The sequence below is a fragment of the Zerene cesonia genome, chromosome 16, assembly GCF_012273895.1.
Source record: "Zerene cesonia ecotype Mississippi chromosome 16, Zerene_cesonia_1.1, whole genome shotgun sequence".
Taxonomy (NCBI): Eukaryota; Metazoa; Arthropoda; class Insecta; order Lepidoptera; family Pieridae; genus Zerene; species Zerene cesonia.
Window position 1 is genome coordinate 1089939 of NC_052117.1, and position 24153 is coordinate 1114091.

At 33.5% G+C, this 24153-nt stretch overlaps 2 protein-coding genes and 1 long non-coding RNA gene across 3 annotated transcripts in view; 2 read left to right on the forward strand and 1 right to left on the reverse strand.

Annotated features, from left to right (window-relative positions):
• Nucleotides 1–6740: 6740 nt before the first annotated feature.
• Nucleotides 6741–7897, reverse strand: LOC119833099 (probable 39S ribosomal protein L49, mitochondrial). The gene is made up of 2 exons (XM_038356981.1): nucleotides 7556–7897; nucleotides 6741–7243 (listed from the first exon to the last, which is right to left on the reverse strand). The coding sequence occupies exons 1-2, from the start codon at nucleotides 7772–7774 to the stop codon at nucleotides 6776–6778; spliced, it is 687 nt and encodes a 228-aa protein (XP_038212909.1). The 5' UTR covers nucleotides 7775–7897; the 3' UTR covers nucleotides 6741–6775.
• On the forward strand, nucleotides 7760–8583 carry LOC119833101. The gene is made up of 2 exons (XR_005287935.1): nucleotides 7760–7902; nucleotides 8437–8583. It is a non-coding gene; the product is annotated as an uncharacterized LOC119833101 (long non-coding RNA).
• A 146-nt stretch (nucleotides 8584–8729) lies between these two features.
• Nucleotides 8730–24153, forward strand: part of LOC119833028 — a gene marked incomplete at its 5' end in the record, with an annotated part of 16636 nt that continues 1212 nt past the window's right edge. The window contains 9 exons of the mRNA XM_038356898.1: nucleotides 8730–11861; nucleotides 15027–15051; nucleotides 18052–18252; nucleotides 18865–19009; nucleotides 19491–19659; nucleotides 20204–20344; nucleotides 21253–21404; nucleotides 21849–23496; nucleotides 23798–24148. Of these exons, the coding sequence (XP_038212826.1) occupies nucleotides 8730–11861; nucleotides 15027–15051; nucleotides 18052–18252; nucleotides 18865–19009; nucleotides 19491–19659; nucleotides 20204–20344; nucleotides 21253–21404; nucleotides 21849–23496; nucleotides 23798–24148 (5964 nt within the window). The remainder of the gene's footprint in view (nucleotides 11862–15026; nucleotides 15052–18051; nucleotides 18253–18864; nucleotides 19010–19490; nucleotides 19660–20203; nucleotides 20345–21252; nucleotides 21405–21848; nucleotides 23497–23797; nucleotides 24149–24153) is intronic.

Here is a 24153-nt window from a genome sequence, read left to right on the forward strand (position 1 = left end):
ATATAAGGATCATACTTAAATGATTCAACATTAGTAAGATATATTTGTATTGTTTCCGTTGATGACCGGGATACTACCCTTCATCCTTCCTGGGGTCTCAAAATAAATTTGTGTCAAATTTCATCGTAATCGATTGACTGATTTGGGCTGGAGGGACAGACAGACAAAAACTTTCGCGATTGAAAAAGTGACATAAGTTGCCTGAAATGAATTAAATGCTAAACTTAGTTGTTGTAATTAATAATATTTGAAGGAATTTGGTTTTTTTTTTAATTAGAGTAAAAAGGATTTATTACTATTAAGTATATTTAAATTGATCGTAGTATTAATTTACCCTATAGGTACTTTTTATTCGAAATGACTTGACTACATGATATGATTAAACATGGGCGATCTCAGGGCGGGCGGATTATGCTTTAATCCTTACTTATACAGTTATTATTATAAAAGTGAATATGTATCATACATTTAATAATTTACTTAATTTAGAATGCTTACAGTATAACTAGCGGTCTGCCCTGGCTTCGCTCGTGGTACATGCGTAATCTGAGCCCTGCAGCTCAGGAAATGATGTACCTATTGAACGGTGTGCGCATTTGAAATATGTCAAGTGATTCCTGATATTACCGCGTTCAAACAAACTCTATAGCTATATTATAAGTATAAAAGAATAGATAAAGTGGACAGTTCGAGATGGGACGAGTACCTATGCAGAAAATTTAATTGAAATTAATCGCTGTAAACTCAAACTCAAACATTTATTTATTCAAATAGACATCTTCTAGAAGAAATTTTGAATCTTCCTAACATAGTTTTAACATTTACCATCGGTTCGGAAAGCAGCTTACGTTTACATATATGACTAGGCCCTCGTCCCGGTTCCGCCCGGATATCTAGATTCTTGTTTTATCCCAAGGCAGCATTTTATTTAAAAATATCCTGTCACCCAAGTCAGCTCATACCCTGTCTGTATAATAAATTTTATCAAAATCAGTTCAATTGTGTCAGCGTGATTAAAGGACAAACATCCAATCAAACAAACTTTCTCATTTATAATATTAATGTGATAGTGTGATAAATCATATATTACGTCAATTCTGAAATGTAACAGAAATTTCTAATAATTACGATATCGCTAATTTTGAACCCAAGTTCTCAAAAACGACGTTAACATGTGTCAAATCTAATCAATCAATAATTCAAATACAATCCATAAGAGACATATATATCCCTGGTGCGTCGGGTGCGAGACATTCCCAATACAATATTAAAATGTATTGCGATTATATTAGATTGTCAATATATAAACCATTGCTGTAAGTTATTTCATCTATGGTATAGAATAGAATAATTTCATGTACTAATATAGTTTTAACTAACAAAATGAGTTTTTACAGTTGCTCGATTAAATAAATATATTATTATTATTATTAATAATATTCTAACCTTTTTTGTTTTAGTTTATTTATTATATGTTTCATTCAGAAATGTTATCTATAAAAATACATTAAAAATAAAGTTGTCAATATAAAACCAATGAAATTCTATCAGATTTTTTTTTTTAATTATTCAAGTACAGTTTCATGTTATCTTTGACAATACAAAGAAACATCTCTCCTAAGCTTAGAGTATACAAAGTCACTAAATAGTATAAAACAAAGTCGCTTTCCGCCTTCTGTATGTCTGTATGCTTAGATCTTTAAAATTAACCAACAAATTTTGATGTGGTTTTTTTTCATAAATAAAGTGATTCGAGAGGAAGGTTTATATGCATAATAATTTAGAAATTAGGGGGGGGAAAGTGATTTACTCCGAATTTAACGCATGCGAAGCCGCGGGCGGGATGTATGTTAGTTATGTAAATTAATATTATAAGCAGGAAAACTTTGTGTTTTTGTATGTTTATCTGTAATGTTTACACACAAACAACGGAGAGGATATCAAAAACTCTTTCACCATTAGATTGCTGCATCTTTACTGAGTGACATAAACTGTATGTTTTACGCTACTTTGTTACAAAAATTATCACAATTACGAAAAAGTACAACGTAACATGTATTTTATTTATTTTTTTCTGATGATTATTATCACAAGCCTTTACAGGTCTTTGTTCAATTCAACAGTGACTTAAAAACTTACTAAAATAAGATAACTAAAAGCTATCATTTAACAGTAACGTAGCGTACTTCATAACTCTTGCAACGTCACTCAATGGACTATAAAAGTTGTTAAATTACGGAATCAACAAGGTTAGTCCACGTAGTGGGTACCTAAAACACAAAGATTAGACAATTTCTATGCGAAATGCTGTTTTTAATCGCTTCCAATTTACGGCAAGAAGGCATTTTCTATTTTGAAATATTTGAAATTTCTCTCTTAGCCTAAGTTTTTAAAGAACAGTGGTTTAGGCCCGCGTTAATTGACTTTATTTTACATGATTCAAGAGGAATATTATTTTATTATATCTTCGCCTTGAATCTCTTCAACTCAGGCGATCTATTAAAAAAAACACCGTAATCTGTTTCTTTATTTTTTTAAGATGCATGCACATGCAGACGGCGAAAAGTTACTTCGTATTTTTCTATGTAGTGATTAGTTATCCGCCCCCGCCTTCGCCCATGTTTGGTTATGTGAAATTCCCACGTGCATGAGATATTTCACTGTGGTAAGTAGTAGCATATATCACTCTATGTTCTATAACCTCTGAACTACATCCAGACACAAAGATCATACCTTAAAGACGCTCCATTGCGACGCGAAAGAAAGACAAACAAAGAAACACACTGTCACATTTATAATATTGGTAAGGATTAGTCTGAATGGAAACGAATGAATATGTAATCGGGGAGATTTCAGTTAGTTCAGTTTTTATCAGTTATTTAGGGAATAATGAAGTTTTCTACTTGCGCATGGATTTTGGATATCAGTGAAGTATTATTTGAATTCATCGATTATAAACAAATTAAAATAGACCAATCATTTCTCTTTGTAATGTCGTTGTAGATTAAGTTTATCGATCATTCTGTGAGTATCTCACTTATACACTTATATTATAAAGCACTAATGATTCACCCCGTCTTCACCCGTACGTTTTTTTCTCTCCATAAGACCCTTCCTTTTGCCTTAACAAAAACGTTAAAAAGAAATAAGGCGAATAATGTGATGAGTTTATCGCTTATACCTAATACCTTTGGCGTGTTATTTTTATTTATATAGATAATTATTAAAAAAATAAGATAACTGAAGAAGACTGAACGAATAGTACTATTCCAGATCCTACAATGGAACTAAATAACAAAAATTTCCTATAAAATATAAAGATTCACTAAAAACATGAAAAAATGAGAACCTTCTTCGTTTTTTTGGGAACGTCATTAAAAATTTTCGTATTTATGTAAAAAGTCCTTTCGTATCCCTGTGTTAGGAAACGGACATACACGGACCGATTAAACCATCACTTGTTCTTAGTTTCATATCAGACAAAGGCGCAAACGGGAATATCCACTGGATGGGATTGATATATAAAGCATTTATATGCTTTATATATAAATCTATTGCTATCTCTATGCTTTATATATAAAATAAAATAAGAGGCCGATAACTAATTTGATGTAACGTACCTTTGTTGTGTTGACGTTAGGAGTCAAGGGCCAATGTAGTCTGTTCTATTTACCCAAAGAGAAGTACATACATAGATTAATTATATAAACTGTAAGCAGTTTTGATAAATGGATCCGATTGTAACTTTATATTGTAGTTAAGTATCTAGCGTCTGCCTGTCTGTCTGTTTTGTCGAAGCTAGCTGTACTAAAATATAAAGACTTGACCCCGAAAATAGCTAATTTAATAATTGTATGTCCCATCGTAACTGTCAAATGGATGTTCCGATTTAAGTTCAGCTTATAATTGAAATATCAGGAATGGAAGTTAGCTATGTTTCAAAGAAAAATCATTTTGAAGATAGATATTGAGCTCTCGTCGCATCAAAGCCTATATTGAAAATGCAGCCCAATAACATTACTAATTTTAGTTTGTTGTACTATATGCTTAGTCAATGGCATTCTTTAGTAAGCATGTTTCGATGTCTGTGTACATTTTTTTTATACCTCCAAATGGAATTCATAATTAAAGAATTAAAGGAGGTCGTATATAATTTGACTATCATTTATATTTAATTTAAAATAGTAAAAAGTTGATACAGAAATCTTAAATTTCGATGATGATGCGCTCTATGAATACTCTATGACTCCATATATAATAACGAAAACATAACATTATAAAACACCATAAAAATAAAAATATAGGTATATTTTCTAAGCTTTCTCTTAGCTTTTGATTCTAAGAATCATTGTGTAATGGTAAAAAATACGAACAGTTTACAATAGACTAACCTACCTCGTCACTCGTGAGGTATCCGGGTAAAAAGAAGCCTATATGCTAATCCTTAAATAACGGTTGCCTAGTAGAGATGGCTTTTAGCCATAAGGCCGCCATTTGCATACTAGTTTTTGTTAAATTTTATTTCTTTTTTATATTTTAATAAATATATATAATATTTTAAATATATATATAGTGTGAAAGTGTGCAATAAAGAATAAATAAATAATACAGACTATAATCTATTTATACCAAATTGAATATAGACACGATAAGTTAACAAGCAAGCAAACATCCATACATCTATTCATCCATACTTACAAACTTTCGAGTTTATAATATTAGTAACAAATTAAACACAGTAATCCACAAGTCTTGAATTTGAAAAACAATATATTCAGGTAATTAAATTGTTTAAAAAATTACAAATAATTAATTTATACACAAGTAAACAACAACTACGTATGATAACAACATTACGACTATGATATTAAAAACTAATTTAATCCTTTAATTATATTGTATTTTTACACAAAAGGTATTATTTAATAATTAAGGTTGATCCGCTCCGAAACAAATATTCAGACACCAAAACTTTCTATTATTATAGGTTTCGACAATTGATCCATAAATTTCTTAATTACCCACAAATTACGTAATAATACAAAGGACAATAAACTTATAATCAACCTGCTTATCGTGCTCTTAAATACATTTTTCCTGGTTTTTTGAAAGAAAATACATCATCAGTTATATTTGGCGTACAAAAGTACACCTCAAAGGTTATTCATTACTTATTTCTATCTCCCGAGTCCAAAAATAAATTCTATTCCTGAATCATTTAATAAATATTTGAATGTCTAGATAGGACTATACTATTCATTCGAATTCAATTGATTTCATTAAATACATATAATTCGATATTATCCACCTCGATGATATTTAGCTATCTATAAAAATAACAATCGTTATTCAACATTAAATAACAATCGTTATTCAACATTCAACATTCAATAAACAAAAATCGTAAATATATAAAGAAATCAATATAATATAGTTACTTTTTAATTACTGACTTTTATAAACGTATAAATATCAATAAACCAAATAAATGTGAATAAAAGAATCGATTTGCAAAACTGTGTGATATAAAATAACGTTAATTGTTATTATTCGTAGTAGAACTATCGATATTTATTTAATTCAAGCAGTTTCAAACACAAATTAGAAAATAATCGAGGGAAACATCGTACATCCGCCGTCGCCATTACATGGGCTAAAGGTATATATTTTATTAGTCCAAGTTATAAATAGAAGCTTGTACATAACGTTCAAACGATCTCAACATAACAAAACGATTCCCACAGAACGTAATACAACCCCACTTTTTGTTAATATTTACAGTTATATATAACTAAACGCTTTAAAAATTACAATAGGCAGTCTGAAAGCGTATGACCTTGGCCATAAATTACATACCAGTTAATCATTTATGTCATTACGTAATCATACCGTAAATGTTATATTATTGATTCCTTGCAACTCGCGAGCGTTACACGGAAGTTTACTAACTTTACAATATTACAAAACTATCTAAATTGCGTAAATAACTAACCTAATTTGTAATAAAAGTTAATAACCTAAAATTGCTTAGACAAGGGATATAGGACTGAAAGTCGCGTCGAAGCGTAAAGTGGGCGAAGTAAGATATAGAAAAGTTGTTTTGAACAAAGAAGTGTGGTCGAGTCGAAAATAAAATATATCTTCGTGAGGCCCAGAACGGAGCGGATGTTATATAGCTACGTAGATAAAACCTTCCGCCGTCGCCAGCGCCCCAAGTGGCGACTCGGCGAAACATTCTTCATGCCGCGTACACTAGGCAAAATAAGTTACGACGGCGGACGACCTGATTATATTTATTTATTTATTCTTAACTTTTTGTTATATATGTTTTATAGATGCGTTGGTGACTAATATTGATTTCGGATTGTAATCAATCGCATTAACGCCTGTAATAAACATTAATGTCTTGGTGATTTAATATAATAGAAGAAATCATCATAATTACAGAACATTGTTTATTAATGTATTTAATGTTGTAATATTTACTTTATGTTTTAATGAGTTAAATGATTTATTTTTGTTTTTTGTTTTCTTTTACTTCACTTATTATATAAAGTAGTATTTGAATATTATTGAATTTATTATTTGCTATTAAATTATGTATGTAAATGAAAATTAAGAAAATCGATTTAACAGTAAAATAACAGAATTATAAAATTTAATATTTGTTCAATGGCAGAAAATAGAGAAATAAATATGAAGGAATAAAGTATGAAGGTATAAGGAAATGAAACAAAATGTTCATCGATAAATTTTATTTTAATTTTCAACTACTTTAAAATCCTTTCGAATACGCCCATTCTGTTAAAGCATTGACAAAGTCACCCTTAACTTCGATAAATTTGCCTAGTTCGTGAACTCTTGTTTCAACATATCTATTATATCTCTTCTTGAGGTAATCTTTAATTTCATCGTTCATTAACCAAATATCACCCTCAATTTTTTTAATTTTCGATATTTTTCGCATCCCCCTGTAAGTTATATCTAAGTAAATAGGCACGTCATGCTTTTTCGTTCTTTGAATGAAAAATGGTAAATTGTTAGCTTCTTCTTTTGGTGGGATCCATCCCGACGGATACGATTCCTTTGGCGTCACTTTAGGAATGCTTTCAAAAGGCATAAGCCTTTCTACGTATTTCCATTCTGGTGGATTTTTTACTATCTCGTAATCATATTGTTCTTTAACTTTCTCTACAAATGGAGAATGCGCATAATTTGAATAATCTCTTCTTGATGATAGTACCTGTAAATAGAACAAAAATAAATTAATATTTTTTATCAATACGCCATATTATTACGTCATCCACATATACACGTGGTTATTTTTTGAGGTTACATACACAAAATGATCTTCTATTATTTAATATTAATAAAGATTAAAATTAAAAATATTCAAACCGATAAAAAAAAACTGTTTTCAATTAAACCTGAAAATAATAATTTGCCACAAGAACAGTGAAACCTGTTTTCACGGGTGTACAGCCATAGTTCTGTCACATGTCGCGGCCAAAGCGACATTACATCGCGACGCGGATGAAAATAATTAAATAATTACCGATATAAACTTCGGGGCGACTTTTGTACCCAAATCAGCAGTGTTGTTCAGGATCAACCCGGTTTTTCCAACAAAAAATCGTGCAAACGCGCACTGTGAACGCCACACGGTCGCCATTTTGAATAGCGAATAGAGCGCTGAGCGATTGCTTGCTACAAGAGCAATAAGAACTATATTATTCGTTTCGAAGGAAACATTATGGCGGACGCCTGCAGACATTTGGGCTTTTCAAAAATCGTTTTCTAAGTTTATTTGCGTGTTTTTATTGAACTATTTCGCATATTATGGTGCATTGAGTGTCTAATTGACTTTTTATTGTGGTTTTTGACAGTTTCGTGGGATAAAATGTGAGTATTTAGTGAGTACATAACGGAGGTGCGCCACGGGTAGGGAAATGATTTGGTGCTTTCTGTCTCTCGGCCGACGCACACGCAGCGCACAGCTGTAGGTGGCGTTGCGGTCATACGACCACCAAAACATGAGATTTTCATGACTTTTCCGAGCATTATTTTTGCGCTTTTGACGCATTTTAAGTGATTATTATTACATATTAAGCATATACATAGTCTAGTAGTTCGTTTTATTATGTGAAAATGAACTATTTCAAAACATAAATATGTCAAAATTGTGCGCGAACTTGGCGATCTTATTGCATTGCTTTTGTTTATCACGAATCATAAGCACGTCTTTTGACTGATTTACGTAAGTTATTATTTGATAATCAAGTGGATAAATATACATAACATAGAGAATAACAAAGTTTCAGTGCAAAACAAAGATGGCAAAGATCATTCGTCATATAATAAGTAAACGAAGTTATTTTTGATACCATGTTAGTGATTAAATTATTTCTGTTAAATGTGTTAATTTATTCATTTCAGATTTGTTAAGCATCAATTAGAAGTATGATTAAATGACGTCACAAGAGAAGATATTACTTGAAAGAGCTTATTCTTCAAACAATTTTAGAAACAGTGAATTCTGTTTTATAGGAAGATTAATTGATATTTTATAAATTATATTATAAAGAAAAGGAAGCAATTTATGAATAGATCTACTTACACACTGTTTGTTTATTGTTGAAATTGACTTTATAAAACTTCAAGTGAGCTATATAACAAGAGATAACTACTGTCAACCTAATGTCGGAAGTACAGGGCAAATATTCATTTAACATTCCAACATGAAAACCAAACAGCCCAAGGAAGAGTCAGACAAGAGTATAGATGAGGAAACAGTAGTGGAACCAAAGACCCGAGCCAGGAAAAAGGCCTCCGACTTGGAAGAGGAGAAATCAAAGACCAGCCAAGATGAACCAAAGGCTCCACAGGAAATTAAGAAGCCAGCAGCCAAACCAAAGGCGGTAGTGAAGAAACGGCCACTTGGTATACGTAAAACGAAAAATTTGAGAGGCAAAAAAGTGGCATTAGCAAAGAAAAATGTAATCAAACAAGCAACAGCACGGGGAAGAAAACCAGCTGTAAAGAAACCAGATAACTCTCAAGATAAGGAAGCCGTCCCATTGATACCTGCATCTGAAATTAAAAAGGAGCCTGTTGACGAAACTACACCTAATTCCAGATCCTCTAGCCCAAAAACAACTGGTCGCAGATCTAGATTAAGTTCTGATATGGTCATGATGAAGTCTGTCTTAGGTGACTCTCCAAGCAGCCTCATTCTGGGTCCTCGGACAAGCCCTTATTCAATGCGTTCTGAAAGAAGTAATAGCCCTTCCTTGTTTGAAGGCAAAAACTTAAGGAGCGGCAAACCAAGAAAAGTTAAAAACAATTTACTAAATGAAGTTGTTATCAAAGAACAGAAGAAAAGGAGAAGACTGTTATCAGATTCTAAACCTGAGACGGCAGAGACTTCTGAAGAATGTAAAAAGTTGAAGCGAGGCCGCTCCTGCTCAAGAGATGGCAGTGAGATATCCAAATGCTCAGACATCACAGAGTCAGATGTTAGTCTCAATGAAACGCTTAATGAAACTGAAAATAAGGAGCTCAACAAACAAATAGACAAACCTAAGACTGAACTAGATGTAGATATTGATACTAATGTACAGATCTCGACTATTGGAAAAGTGCCTTCCCTTAATGTTGACTCCAAAACAGAAATCAAACCCGACTCTGAGCCTAGTTCTTTGACGAAGGATAAGAGAAGATTGAGCTTAAAAAGAAGTACTTCATTAGATTCCGACAACAATAATAGTAATAGGATTAAGATAAACAATTTAAATTCATCAGACATTGAACTCAAATTGTTTGAGACTGAAAATGATACGCTTTTAGAGGATCGTAGTAGTATATTAAATTGTATGTCAAAGACATTTAATTCAAAGGAAGTTTCGAAGAATATAAGGAAGGCAAGACGAGGTAAGAAGGCTGCAGCAACCCCAAGGTCTACCGCAGGCCAAAATGCCAAAAATGGTACTCTTGCAAATGACTTAGCTGATGACAAACCTGATACTGTCGATAGTCTTACTAAGGAAATTAATGATCTCATTAATAACTTGGATCAGAATATAGACTGCGATCAAGATCAACCAAGTGAAGCTAGCACAACAGTTGTGGACCAGATGCAATCTAAACCCGTCAGACAGTTCTATGGATTATCAAAACCCCTTGGAGATAATAACAGTATTGTAGCTCCGGACACTCCAGTCAAAGATAAAGATGGTAACCTGGCAATAGCAAACGAATGCACACCATCTAAGAATGATGATAGTGAAAATATAAGACTACATTACGAAGAAGATTCTGCTGAAAAATCCACAGATAATAGGCAAGAGATTACTTACAAACGCACCACCGTAGCTAGTATAGACAAACTAATGGACAGGCTCAAGGAATTTGAAGAGTTTGATAAGAGAAGACAACGCCAAGAGTCCGAATCTAAATCCACAGACAGCAAAAGTGTTATGGTCACAAATGATGTGGTCTTAATACCCAAATCTGGAGCTGATATCAAACCATTAAAAGATATGCAACCTGCAAAATCTCCAGAGAAGGTGATAGAAAAGGAAAATGTGTTGAGTTGTTTCGAAAACAATTCTGCTATTTCTATAGTGAAAAGGGATCAAGTACGTCGATCCATTGATGTGGAACTTCCCAATTCGGTGACGCTGATTAAAAGAAACAGCGTAAGCGCGCGAAAAGAATCCACAAGCTCAAATCACTCCAGAGAGTCTGATGCTATAAGTATTTTCGAGAAGTCATTAGGTAAAGATGTGACATTGACAGAAATAAGGAAATCTGTTGACAAACCAGTTGTGACCACATCACAGATTGATTTACATCAATTTGCAACCCTACAGCCTAATAACTTGACACAAACTATAGGAGGTGTGACGTTAGATTCCAGCCAGATATCTATTACACCGCGAAGTGTAGAGGCCAAATTAAACAGTAATGATGTGCAAATAACTAAAAGGAGCTCAAGGGATTCTTTATCCAGAAAGTCGTCTGGTTCAGAATTAGACGAGAAGATGGCAACCATAGAAAAAATCAAGTCACCACAACATCAAATTAAATCGCCTGAAGTATCTATTACGCCAACACCAGTAGCAGTTAAATCGCCGGAGTCAACACAACCAGTGGAAACAGAGGCACTAGCACCTCCATTAGAGGATGTTAAGACTGTTCCTGAGGAACTAGATAAAGCATCGCAGAGCGTAACGAAACTCGAATCAGCTGATAAAAAGGAAGTCAGTATTCCTGCACCCGAACCGGTAAAACAAGATTCTGAAGAAGATAATAAACCAAAAACAGCTGTAGTCGAACCTGAAATAAAACAAGACACAAGCGCTCCAAAGGAAGTAGAAAGTGACACAAAACCTGACGTCACTCCTGAAGTAAAACAAGACGAAATAAAGAAAGTAGAGGAGGTAAAGCCAAAAACGCCCAAGATAAAATCGGCGCGTAATTCGACGGAAATGCAAGCGGGGCCGAGTAACATGCTTCACGAGACGCCAGAGAGCCAGAAACGCAAAGAAAATGTTCTACGAACGTTGGGTCTGCTGACGCACAAGGCGGCGAATGAGGCTAAGATAAAGAAACTTCGAGAGAAGGAGTTTATATATGGGGCGAATTATACTATGATGGGGAAGGGGAAAGCGTCGAAGTCTGATTACACGGGCACGCTGAAGACTGTGATAAAGTTGAACAGGGGGAATGGTGATAAGAAGAAGCATAGGAGTTCCTTGAAAATGACCTTCCAAAAGAGCAAGAATCGAGGCAAGCCGCCCATGGAGATCGGCGAGGCGGGCAGCGAGGATGACGCCTACTACACCATAGAACGAAGAGAGGTGAGGTTTTATATATTTCCCATACTTTTAACACTTTCACATTACAAATATGTGTAACTTTAAAACATCATAGCATTATAAACGGTTAATATTTGTGTTTCTTAATGTTTATGGTTGTTAGGAGTGAACTAAAAATCTGTATAAAATACTGCACCTGTTTCAACACCATCAGGAAGCTTTTTTGCAACCAAAGCTACATTCTTATCTTTGTTTTAATTCCAGTAAAACCCATATAGAGTTGGCAACCAATGTACCAATAGTAATTAATAATAATTTTTAGAGCCCTTATAAAATTTAAGCCTTCCATCATACAGGATATCAGGAAAAATCATAGTGAAGATAAAAAAGCTCATTTATAAGCTCTACAACAATATTGAATGAATTCTTTAAATGAAATTAACCAATACAATACTTGAAGTAAGAATCAGACTCAGCTATATGAATTTGATTAAATTAATAATGAAAGCTAACAGCTATTAGGACAAAATATAGTTAAAAAATAGTGTTGATATCGAAGCTACCTATTATATCAATATGAGAAACAATTTCACATAATTAAAAAGTTATTTAACAATGTACTCATTTGTTGCTTGGTCATAAAAATTATCTTATCTGAAATATATACAGAATCATAGCATTGAAAGCTTCAGACAACATACTTTATACTAATTTTAAAAGCCTTTCAGCTTCACCTGTATGTTTGTATATACCATGTTAGTTCTTCATGTTTTTTAAGTTAGTTAGTAGTAGGTTATAAATGACTCCCTTTAGAATTGATTAAATAAATACTTTGTACATCACCAATGGTCGGTGACTACAATAATTTCATGAGTGTATCTTACTGTTGATATTTCCTTAAGTATACTCCGTATTATACATTGGCATAAGTTAATCAAAACAAAATCTCAACTTAAAGTTACTTATACTATGCGAAGTTACACTTAAAAGTTTCCAAATTAATTATATCAACGTCTTACAAAGAAAGAACAATAACAAAACTAAATTATCTACATGACTAAGCTAATTTCAGAGAGTAATTGAATCAACATTTGAGAAGATTATGGTAAATTAATTTAGAATTAAGTTGTTTATAAAGTTATTCTCATAGTCAATCTAATAACGAATTTAAAAGTTATGTTTTGGGTAATGGTTTCACTTGAAAATCCTACTTAATATTGTAAATACGAAAGTTTGTAAGGATGTGTGTGTGTTTGTTGCTCTTTCACGCAAAAACTACTGAACCGATTACAATGAAATTTGGTACGTAGACAGCTGGCAACTGGAATAACATATAGGCAACTTTTTATCCCGATGTTCCTACGGGATACGGACTTACGCGGTTGAAACCGCGGGGAGCAGCTAGTATTTTAAAATTCCACTTACACTTATAGAAAAATGTTGTTAAAGTTATGCATACAATTTCATATTTTATTATAGTTTGGTAAGATTGGATTAGCCGGGAGTATAAGTGTTCATCCCTGATATTATAAAGAGGACGAATTTGTATTTTGGTTTGTTTGTTTGTAATGGATAAACACAAAAACTACTGGACAGATTTTAAAAATTCTTTCTGAATGAGAAAGCTCCAACTTCACAGAGTGGCATGGGCTATATATGTATGTACCACGAGCAAAGTCGGGGCGAACAGCTACTTAAATATAAAGCAAAATAGTTACCATATATATTTAGTTTTTTCGAATTTTATTTGACAGTAATTATCTGTCTTAATTAAGTCAATTGGTGAGCTTTAATGAAAAGCTTATTATTGTCCATTGTGTATTTATTTAAAAAGTATATAAACAGCAAAAAAGAAACAAAGAGTATTAATAGCACATAAGCTTTTGTCTTTATTTTTGCTCTGTTTCATTTAAAGTTAAAAGTAATGTACAATTTGAGATGAAATGATAAAAGAAAAGCTCTTTACGAGAAGTTTAATTGAATGCTTAAGCTTTTTATTATGCAAACATTAATGTTTTCTTTTTTGGTTTCTCTTTTATTTTATAGTAAGGCTTGTTTCCAGTGCAGTTGTCATAATTTAATAATTTCAAAAATATTTTATAATGAATTTTAATTATTTTATTTAATAAATTAAAATTCCTCCACATTATGTTGTTTGTTTGTTGAATGGATATAAATGATAACGTATTTTTTTCTTGTTTTATATTTAATTAATAATTTAAGCTGTGCCCCGCGGTTTCACCCGCGTAAGTCTGTATCCCGTAATAATATCAGGATAAAAAGTTGCCTATGTGTTATTCCAGTTGTCCAGCTATCTACGTAACAAATTTCATTGCAATTTGTTCAGTAGCTTTTACGTGAAAGAGTAACAAACATATAGATACACATACTCATAAACTTTCGCATTTATAATATTAGTAGGATTATTGTACAACTTATAATTTATTTATTTATAAGTAATTGACTCCAGAGACGTCCTCCTGTCTTCGAACTGATAAACGCCGGTAGTTATGTTTGACTTTTTTTTTTTTTTTGCGGAAATGTCTTTAGTTTTTCTTTCACGAGATATTTGTATATCAAGTTATAAAAAAACACAACAAATAATGAATTTGGTAGCGTAATTGGTCCAGCTGTTTACGCGATTCATAATATTATAATATAATATGTAGGTTTGCCGTAAGATTTGTTTGCGTTTTTTCATTCGTCACAAATTTAGTATTGTACTTTGAAAAATAAGAATTTTACGAATGCATATAGATAGTAAAATATCTACAGAATCGGATAATATCAGTACATATAACTTGTAATTACGGACATGAATTTTGTATTACATTTGAATGACTTGTATCGACTTCGCCCGGGTTAACCCGGAATAAAAATTGGCCTAAGTTACTAAGGAAAAAATGGGCTTTCTAATGGTATAAGAATTTTGAAATCCATACAGTTGTTATTGGGCTTTTTCTATATAAGTTTTACTTACAAAAATACACATTTTTCCTGTTTGTAATTTAATGTCGATGTAGATTGTACATATTAATTAGATGACACTAATATTATCGTATTCTATATATTCTCATTAAAACGGTTCAATAAATTTCGATTTAATTTAATATACATATAACATATACAATTTTATTGCGTTAAATTTTATATACTTGTTATATATTTGTTTTAAATATTAATTTCTTGATTTTTTTTGTTTCGCAGGGCGTCGCCGGCGCAACATCGGACGGTTCGCACAGAAAGTCACATTACAGTAACCGAAGTAACAACCACGGTGTGTGGATAACTGTATTTCTAACCTTGCTATGGGCGAAACAATTAAAACTTCATACTGTCCCGCTGAGGACTAATAATAATAATAGTTTTTGCGCGTAAAGCATAAAGCTACGTAACGTGATAAAAAGGACAGACTTTTACCTCGTAGTTTTATCTATTTATGATATTAATTAAGTATTAAAGTTAATATATATCATCTGAAATTGAACTCTATTTTGTCCGCTTTATCGTTCGATTTATTTTTTTGTGAAAAGAAAATACAATGTATTCATTCACTTAAGTTTAATTTCTCGAGTCTATTTACGATTAATAAACAGCTTGCATTATGAGCTTATAATAATGTTGCCAAATGAAATTTACGATTCTTAAAATTTTAAATAATTGTTTCGCTTATAACAATCCGTAGCATCGGGTTTTTAATATTTAATGTATAAAGTTTTTAACTTATCTTTTTATCTTGTATTTTTTTTTTCCTCAAATTCTGATGCTACAAATAATTAAACTAACAACAATTAATTGCATGTTCTGAATATATCGATTAACTGGTTAATACATCGTGTTATTTAAATAATATACAAAGGAAATTATTCTATTTGTTTTTCGTCACAAAAATTCAATTCAGTATTTATTTATTCTTATAGTAATATAATATGGAATCTTTATACTACACACGCCCAAATATATAATTTATATTAATTGAGCAAAACGATTATTCTTTCTTATTTAATTCCTAATCAAAAACAATTATATTTGTATAATTTTAATGACATATCATTTTAATTGGACATTTATCACACTTGGTGTTGGGAAAAATTAATTAAAATGCTCACAAATAGTTTAAATAAAATTGGACGATAGAGGAGAAATCACCCTTGTACATAAAATTTGAAAATTTAATTAGGAATTTTGCCATTGCATAAATCAAACTTACAGTACAATAATTAATTTTTGCATTTTTTCATTAAGCATATATTAATTACGGAGTTATTAAAACATTCACTGTTTTAAGGACTTCGTTTTCCGCTTAGATAAATTTGACCAATTATTATTGGTCCATTAAGGGAGCTCGGACTAAAAGTGTTTTTCATAATTATGTATATGTAATAGTATGTGTTCCATCGCATTCAAAAACAGATAAATGTATAATATGCTTCAAGTTATATGCTAGATAGATGTAATGTTGAAATCATAATGCTACAAGTTTAACACGATAGAAAAATATCACAAAGGTAAAAAACTATGTAGTCCCTCTAACAGAAAAAGATAGTCCAATAATTTAAAAAAAACATCTCACGTAATTAATGGACACCTTCTTGGCTAGAATATTGCCTAAGATCCAAATAGTACTACCAATTGTAGCTTAATTATACAGACAAATTCGAAAAGATGTCCCCAAAACTTCACGTATGCGAATAAGCTGGGATATATTAGTGTATAGTTTGAGCCGACATTTTTTTAGACTTTGGCTTTGTACCGTGAATACACCTTAAAGTAATGCAAATAAGATTGATTTTGATTTAACGTTCGTATCTTTCGAATTGAATTCTGACAAACATGTTTGAGGGCTGTTCTAAGTTCATAATGTATAAGATGTCTAATTGTTTTAAGGATGAGAGAGAAAATGCTTTTATTACTGCCTACTAATATAGCTAAAAACCATCTAGATAGACTTAAAACTCGATTGAAAAAACCGAATTTCATTTGTTTAATCCGTTTATCCAATATATATAAGAATATCCAATATATATTAAATATATATAAGAATGTTTCACTATAACACCCCGTGTTAAAAATGCAGTAGGAACTCGCTTCCTCGACCCTCATTCTTACAAATTTGTGATACTTTCAAATTAATTTAACAAGTAGTCCGATTAACTGAGCTTCTACGGAAGGTAACTTCTACGTAACACATAAGTAACATGTATACATTACAACCGTTGATATACTAGCTTATGCCTGTGTCATCGCTTCGTATTGTTATCCATAGCTACCCATTACGTAGGAGTTGAATTTATAAAAAATGCTATTTAAGTGAAAGTCTCTATCACATTATTTCAAATCTTCAATAGTTGATTTGTCTTGAAACACCATATTATTGTCATTTGCTACTAATGATGTAAATTTCACAATAAATTTATTTATTCATTTATAATACTTTATTGTAAAAAACAGAAAGTAAACCTTATACAAAGTAATGGCTCAATGATATTTCGTACAAAAGCCTGCCTTGTAGGAAAGAAAATGTTTGAAGTTTTGAGGGTTAGCGTAAATAAATAAAGTAAAGATATATAATTTAGTAGTAATCCACAAGTATAAGGTTCGTAGTTTTGCGGAGGATAGCGATATATTACTTTTAGTTATTCCCTTACGACTTATGACATGACTTTATGACTAATAAGCTCATGTAAACTTAGAAGCTCCTAGTCTGAATTTATAATTTCTATTTATGTATCTTGATATAAGACCTAATAATATTTATGTATATGTCATTAAGTCTGTAGCTATAAAAACGGATGTACTAACTTGTTTTTCAAAGATTACTCTGAAAAAAAAAAGTAAGTAGGTTGTTATTACTCACCATTGAGTTTCCTACCTATGCTTCTCAGTAAAAATGAAATTCTTAATTTTTTCTTTCCTAATTAAACACCTCGGTATAATGTGGATAATAATACACGCATAAATTAGCTCTTATAATTGATGGACATAAATAAATGTCTAGTCTAACTATTTAAAAGACACTAAACGTAATATATAGTTAATGACCAATAATTAAAAAATGGCAAACAATTAAATTTACTTCACTTAAAAATATCGAAACATATTCCGTAACTTGTATTAGTACATATAATAATATATGTATATATAAATGTAATGTTATATATTAAAATACTAAAATTTCTAGTTCTTTCCAGGTAAACAATAATTGAAACCTAGACTATATTATGTCGCACAGATGGGGAAGCAGTCCCAGAGCCGGAACCGAAAGAGACCCTGAACCTGGTGATACCTGAGAAGGCGTCATCGTTCAGTATCCACCCGGGGAGGCTGTGCATGGACCAGTGTTTCTACTGCGGCGGCAAGTTTGGCCTGTTCGATACGCCATGCCACATTGCGCAGATGAAGAGCAGCGAGAGGCAGAAGAAAGTTTTGGACAGTGAGTTGCTGCTTTAGTAACTAACGTTCCCAAAAATTAGAAGAGGTTCCCAATTCGACTAATGTATTTTTGTTTCGTTTGTCGATTATCTGACGTGATTATTTCTGTGTTTAATAGCGAATTGCTGTTATTTTGTCCCCTTTAGAAAAAGGAGGAGTACCTCCCCGTTAAGGAGATCGGTGGGTAGCCTTTTTTTGTAAAAAAGAATAATCTTATTTTAAATAAAATTAAATTAAATTTAACAATGACCGCGTTCCTTCGACACAATATTGTAATCATTGAAATATTGTTTCATGTTAGTTGAGATAGTTTTTAATTATCTCAATATCTCAATATATGGCACTCCACGCCATCTATTGTGACTATTAGGTACATGGAACCAAAAGTAGAACAAATTCGATTGTAGAGATAATTAGGTACATGAAACCAAAGAGTAGAAGAAATTCAATTGTAGAGGTGGGATCACGGGTGGCCGAGAGGCTAGGCGTTGCTACGGTTTGGCAAAAAGACGTGGTTTCGTATCCGGCCTCGTGACCAAACATTCTTTTTTTGAATTGAATTTGAATATTGAAATTGAATAATAATGATAATAATTAATGACTCCTTCCCCAGACGAGGAGAAACTGACGATAGACAGTTGCCTCTGCGACGCGTGCTACCGCCACGTGGACCGGCGCGCGAACTGCCCCTCGTACAGGAAGCGGCCCATCGGCAAGCCGCTGGATCTGCCCCAACCGACCTCGCCGCCTAACACCGCGTGAGTGTTGATGCTAATTTTTTATAAATACTTTAGTTGTATTTGCTTATCTCATGATCTGCATTTCGTTTTCGTTAGGATAGACTGTTTAATGCGCCTTTTTTATCAGCCTCTTCTAACCAAAACTCTATAATAAGATAGAATAAAATAATTTAAGTTAGTCCAACTTTTATGTCAAAAATGTTATCTTTTTTTGTGGTCGTTATACCCCAAAATTATGGACGGGTAAGACAAAAAATAATTCTTTTTTTTTGTCAATATGGTTAAAACACGTTTTATTGTATAATTACAATTATATATCAAAAATTCATTTTCTGTTTGAAAATGTATGCCTTCAAATTTAATGTTTCTATTAATAGCACGCAATTCTGCTATTTTGTGGTCATGGATTATTTAGAATAACAACTCTCTATGCTTTTCATAGACTATTAAGGTGGATATTTTTTTTATTAATCAATAAAATGTATTTATCGTCCGGCAGCGGTCCCGAGAAGCCGGCGAGCCCGCCGCTAGAGGAGGAGAGCGAGGAGGAGCCGCCGGAGGCGCCCGGGCGCCTGGCCGCGTGCCACACGAGCGGCTGCGGCGCGCCGGCCGACCACACCATACGCAGGAAGTGGCTCATCAAGATGCGCTCCAGCGTCAACAAGCTGGTGAGTGTGCCGGTTGCCTGGATGCTCTGGATGGATGGAATGTTTCATGTGTGGATAGTTTTGTTGTAGTTTTTTTTTTTAATATGACCCGTTTCCCTTTTCCGCACTTTTCCCATCCTATCTCTGAATAACAAATGTCAAAAGGTAGTGACGATCGCCTTTTACAGACCATTAGTTTAGCACCCAATTAGCAAAATCACTACCCTTTTCCTTACCATTCCTTTATTCCTCTCGCCAAACCTTTCTTAATCTCTTCCCTTTCTTAATCTCTTCTTAAAGTCAGCAATTCTTTTGTAGAGGCGTAAGGTCTGCTGCTGTCTAAGGTCCATTACTTTATGCCTCTATAAATGTTCATGGGCGGTGGTAGGCCTTACTATCAAGACCCACCAGCTCCATTGCCGACTGTGAAAAAAGCTACCTCGGTTACCCGCTCTGACATAAAAAAATGTGAGACCTCATGGCAGTCACTAAAAAGTGTTTTTACTGAATGCTAAATATTATTTATAATACAAACGCTAAAATGAGTCTATACAACGATTTCCAGCTAAAACTAGAAGGCGACTACCCGGGCCTGCACACGATCCCCCTCTGCGGGGAGCACTACCGCGCGCTCGCGCCGCTCATGGCGTGCGTGCTGTGCCGGCGCAGGCTCACCAAACACCACAATCTGCACTTTATACACCATGTAAGTGTTTAAAGTGTCTTATAATAAAACGAGTCACAAACAATGTTGATATTTCAAATCCTACTTATATTATAAACGCGAAAGTTTGTAACTATGGTTGTATGGATGTTTGTTACTCTTTCACATGAAAACGGCTTATCGTGTAGGAAATTTTGTACAAAGATGGATTGTAGTGTGAATTAGCACTTCGGTTTTTTTACATTATTTTGTTATATCTCAAAGAGTTTAAGCAGAAATTTTGTTGTAAGCTTTCAAAATAATATCCATTTTAGTCTCTCCAAGTTATAGTTTGCCAATGTGCTAAAAGCTTAATGAATTATATACAATTTGGAATTTACACCAAGGTATAGTTTTACACTTAACAACTTAGCTTTAGGTATTTTAAATGTATTCAACCAAAACCCACCACCTACATTTTTTTCGTGATGTAAGTGTAAGTATAAAGTGAGACAATTTCCATTTGTGTTTAGTGTAAAATTAAATTATGTTCATTCACCGAGTGACACACACTATAATATACATTTGCACTTACACTAAAGTGTATAAAAACACAAGTGAAGCATGGTTTGGAAAGCATTTTATACATGGTGTAAGTTCTCAGATATGCTCATGTGTTTATGTGAAAAGTGATTGATTTCACCAAGTGACATAATATGCACTTTACAGGTTATTTTATTTTTATAATTGAAAATAAAATGTAATTTTTCGAATTCATCAATTGACATATACAATTTATGTGGCAGTCAAGTGTTACAATTTAAAAATTAAATTTAACTATTATTTATTACAAAGCAAAAAAAACATTATTATACAATAATATATGAACATATTTGTAAAGTCCACTAAAACACAACATTAACACTTTTCATCCACCGAACGAACCGCTAACAACTCGTTAAACCTTCCAGGGCTACACGGACCTCAACCCGCTGTTAAAAGAGGCCGGCGTGCCCGTGCAGTTCACGGAGCGGCCGGTGCTGTGCAAGGTGTGCCGGTACTACTGCACCTTGCTGCAACGCCCGGGCCATAATGATAACCACGCTAGGGCTTATCGGCGCAAGTATGTGTTTAACTAGCTAAATATACTTTTGTTTCGCAAAGTGTGATGTTAAGTTATGTGAAATTGTTAATTTTCGTGTCTCTTTGTTATTGTTATGTTGTTAGCTGATCAATTTTAGTGATAAGAATAAGAAAATTTTGCATTTCTTGATGTCTGATTATGTTCAATAATTAAATGTAAAATTGTAATGTAATTTGAAAGGATATTCAACTGAACAGACTTAAATGAATACTTGTAAAATGCCTTATACCTTTTACCTACCCATTTCCTTATATAAATATTTTTCGGGCATTTCAAACTGTAACTAAATCACCTAACCACCTATAAAGTACTATTTTGTTTAATTGTAATACTAAGTATTGTAAGCTTATAAATATTAGTTTTAAAGAAACATTTCAAATATACAAGAGACCACAATTTAATTCAAATAAATTGTGTTTTCAGATTACTTCAGATATACAATGTAGAAATACCGCCTGAGTTAGAACAAGAAACGGAAGACAACGCCGCACTAGAAGACTGTAACAACAGCGCAAACAAACAGAAGAAGAAAACAAAGATCAAAACCAAACAAAGGAAATCCACCGAACCAGAAAAGGACAGCGAATCTTCCGAACGGACTACGGAAAGCTCACCAGAGAAAGAGAAATTAAAGGAGGAGTTAGTTGAACCCGCTCAGAATACTCAACCGCTAGAAGAAGATATCGAGAGTCTCATTTCGTCCAATAAAATACCAGTACCAGGAGCTAAACCACCAGAAATGGTGCAAAGTGACTGTTCAGAATCTGACATGGCAACTGACGAAACACCCCTCATACCAATAGACAAACAGACAGAATTACGATATTTACTCCAGAAACAAAACAACCCAGCACAGTTCCAACACAAACCAAACTTGACACAGAAAAACAGAAACATCCTGAAAGTCCAGAATGTTGGTATACAGAAGATCGGACAGCAAAACAGAATCCACGAAAAGAACAGCAAGAGAATACAGAAGTTAGGTCAAATTGTAGTACATAAAGAAAAAACGGCCAAAAAGGAGGGAGAACTGGAAATATTCGATCCAGACAAAGCAAAGGAAGCTCCTATTATCAAAAATATCTCACTCAATGATGAATGCACAATTGAAACAATACCAAACAAGAAACCAGCTGATATAAACACACTTAAAAACAAATGGCAGTTGTCGGAAAGTTTCAGTCAAGTGAAGAAAAATTTGAGTGAGCTATCAAAGAAGTTAGTTGATAAGGAACCAAAGAAATCTTCAGATTCGAAATACTCGAATCCGGTCAAGCGGTTGGAGACGAATCCATCGATTTCGGTGCGGGAATTATTCCCCGGTGAGGAAGAAATGAACTTGCAGTGTAATATAGAATTCAATAACGTAAAAGGCGTCACGCCTGAAGGTTGGGAGAAGTGCAACACTGTGATCCAATATGATGTGGAGACTAAAAAGCTCTGGAACGAGTTGCAGCGGCCATACGGAAACCAATCGAGTTTCCTGCGCCATTTGATCCTTCTAGAAAAGTATTTCAGGAGTGGCGATTTGGTCCTATCTCACAATGCGTCTCCCCACGCCGCTAATTATAGCACTTCGGTACAGAGTAGGTTGCGAGCCTACGACAACGTGACCGTTGAACCGTCCAAACCAACGAGCCTGATCGAGTTCCGAAAGAAACCGTCAATGAACGGCAAAAGCTTGTTGAAATCGAGTCAGAACTCGGAGACGAAAAAGTTCATGCCCCCACCAGAGTTTGCTAAACCTAAGCCCAAAGAAAAGAAGACTAAGCAATTGCCTCCGGAATTAATTGCTATAAATACTCCTAATGCTCAAGGGAGGAAGGCAATACAGAATGTATTGCATAATATTCAACAGTTGGTTAAGGGTGTGTCGGCTTCGGATCCTACGGAAGTAGCGGCCGCGCCTCTACCGACGCCTAAGGTAGATAAGGAAAAGAAAGAATCAAAGGCAGACAAAGAGAAAAAAGAATCGCCTGCGCCAAAAGAGAAAGATAAGAAAGAAGGGAAAAAAGACACACCTAAAAAGCAGAAGGGGGGTTGGAGGCCTACCCTAATGCCAATTACTCCGGTAAGTTGTGTTTTTTTTTCATACTATGCAATAATAATGCATACTCAACCAATATTATTTGTATATTTATTTCTATTCTGGTTCTATTCAAAGTAAAATTTCTTATTTAATTTCTGAGAAATTTTTATTGCAGTATGTTGCTCTAGATTATAAAATTTTATAATTATTAAAAATATTTAAGGCACACACGATATATATTAATTTTAATTAGCATTGGAAAGTTAAATACATATTCCATTTGGAATATAAGTAATCTCACTCTTTAGGAATTTATACCGATCATTATGCTTTTATTTTACAGGAGAACCTCGCGAAGATAGCTCGTGAGCCACTCAAAACAGCGGTCGACGGCCACAACTTGCCCAGCCTCGTGCAAGTTTTATCGGCCGGCAATCGCTACCACATCACCTTCGAAGACTACAACAAAATGTGTCTCATCCGCCGCGAGCGGCAGCAGCGGCTGCAAGAGAAAGAAGCCAAGACCAAGCGACCCTCCACCGAAGAGACCACCGTCGTGACGGAGATACAAACCTCAGCCATGCTGGGCAACGGAGGCACGGTCGTGCAAAACATCACCACAGACAAAGAGCTGGACAAGAAGGAAGAGCTACAGCTACAGATCGGAACAAACGCAGCGACGATACTGAAGAACGTCGG

What these genes read in the sequence shown, in the direction of transcription:
- LOC119833099 (XM_038356981.1), bottom strand. Translation starts at nt 7,774, where the DNA reads ATGTCTGCAGGCGTCCGCCATAATGTTTCCTTCGAAACGAATAATATA. An exon ending in TCGCCCCGAAGTTTATATCG is followed by an intron (nt 7,244 to 7,555) that starts GTAATTATTTAA and finishes TTCTATTTACAG; the next exon opens with GTACTATCATCAAGAAGAGA.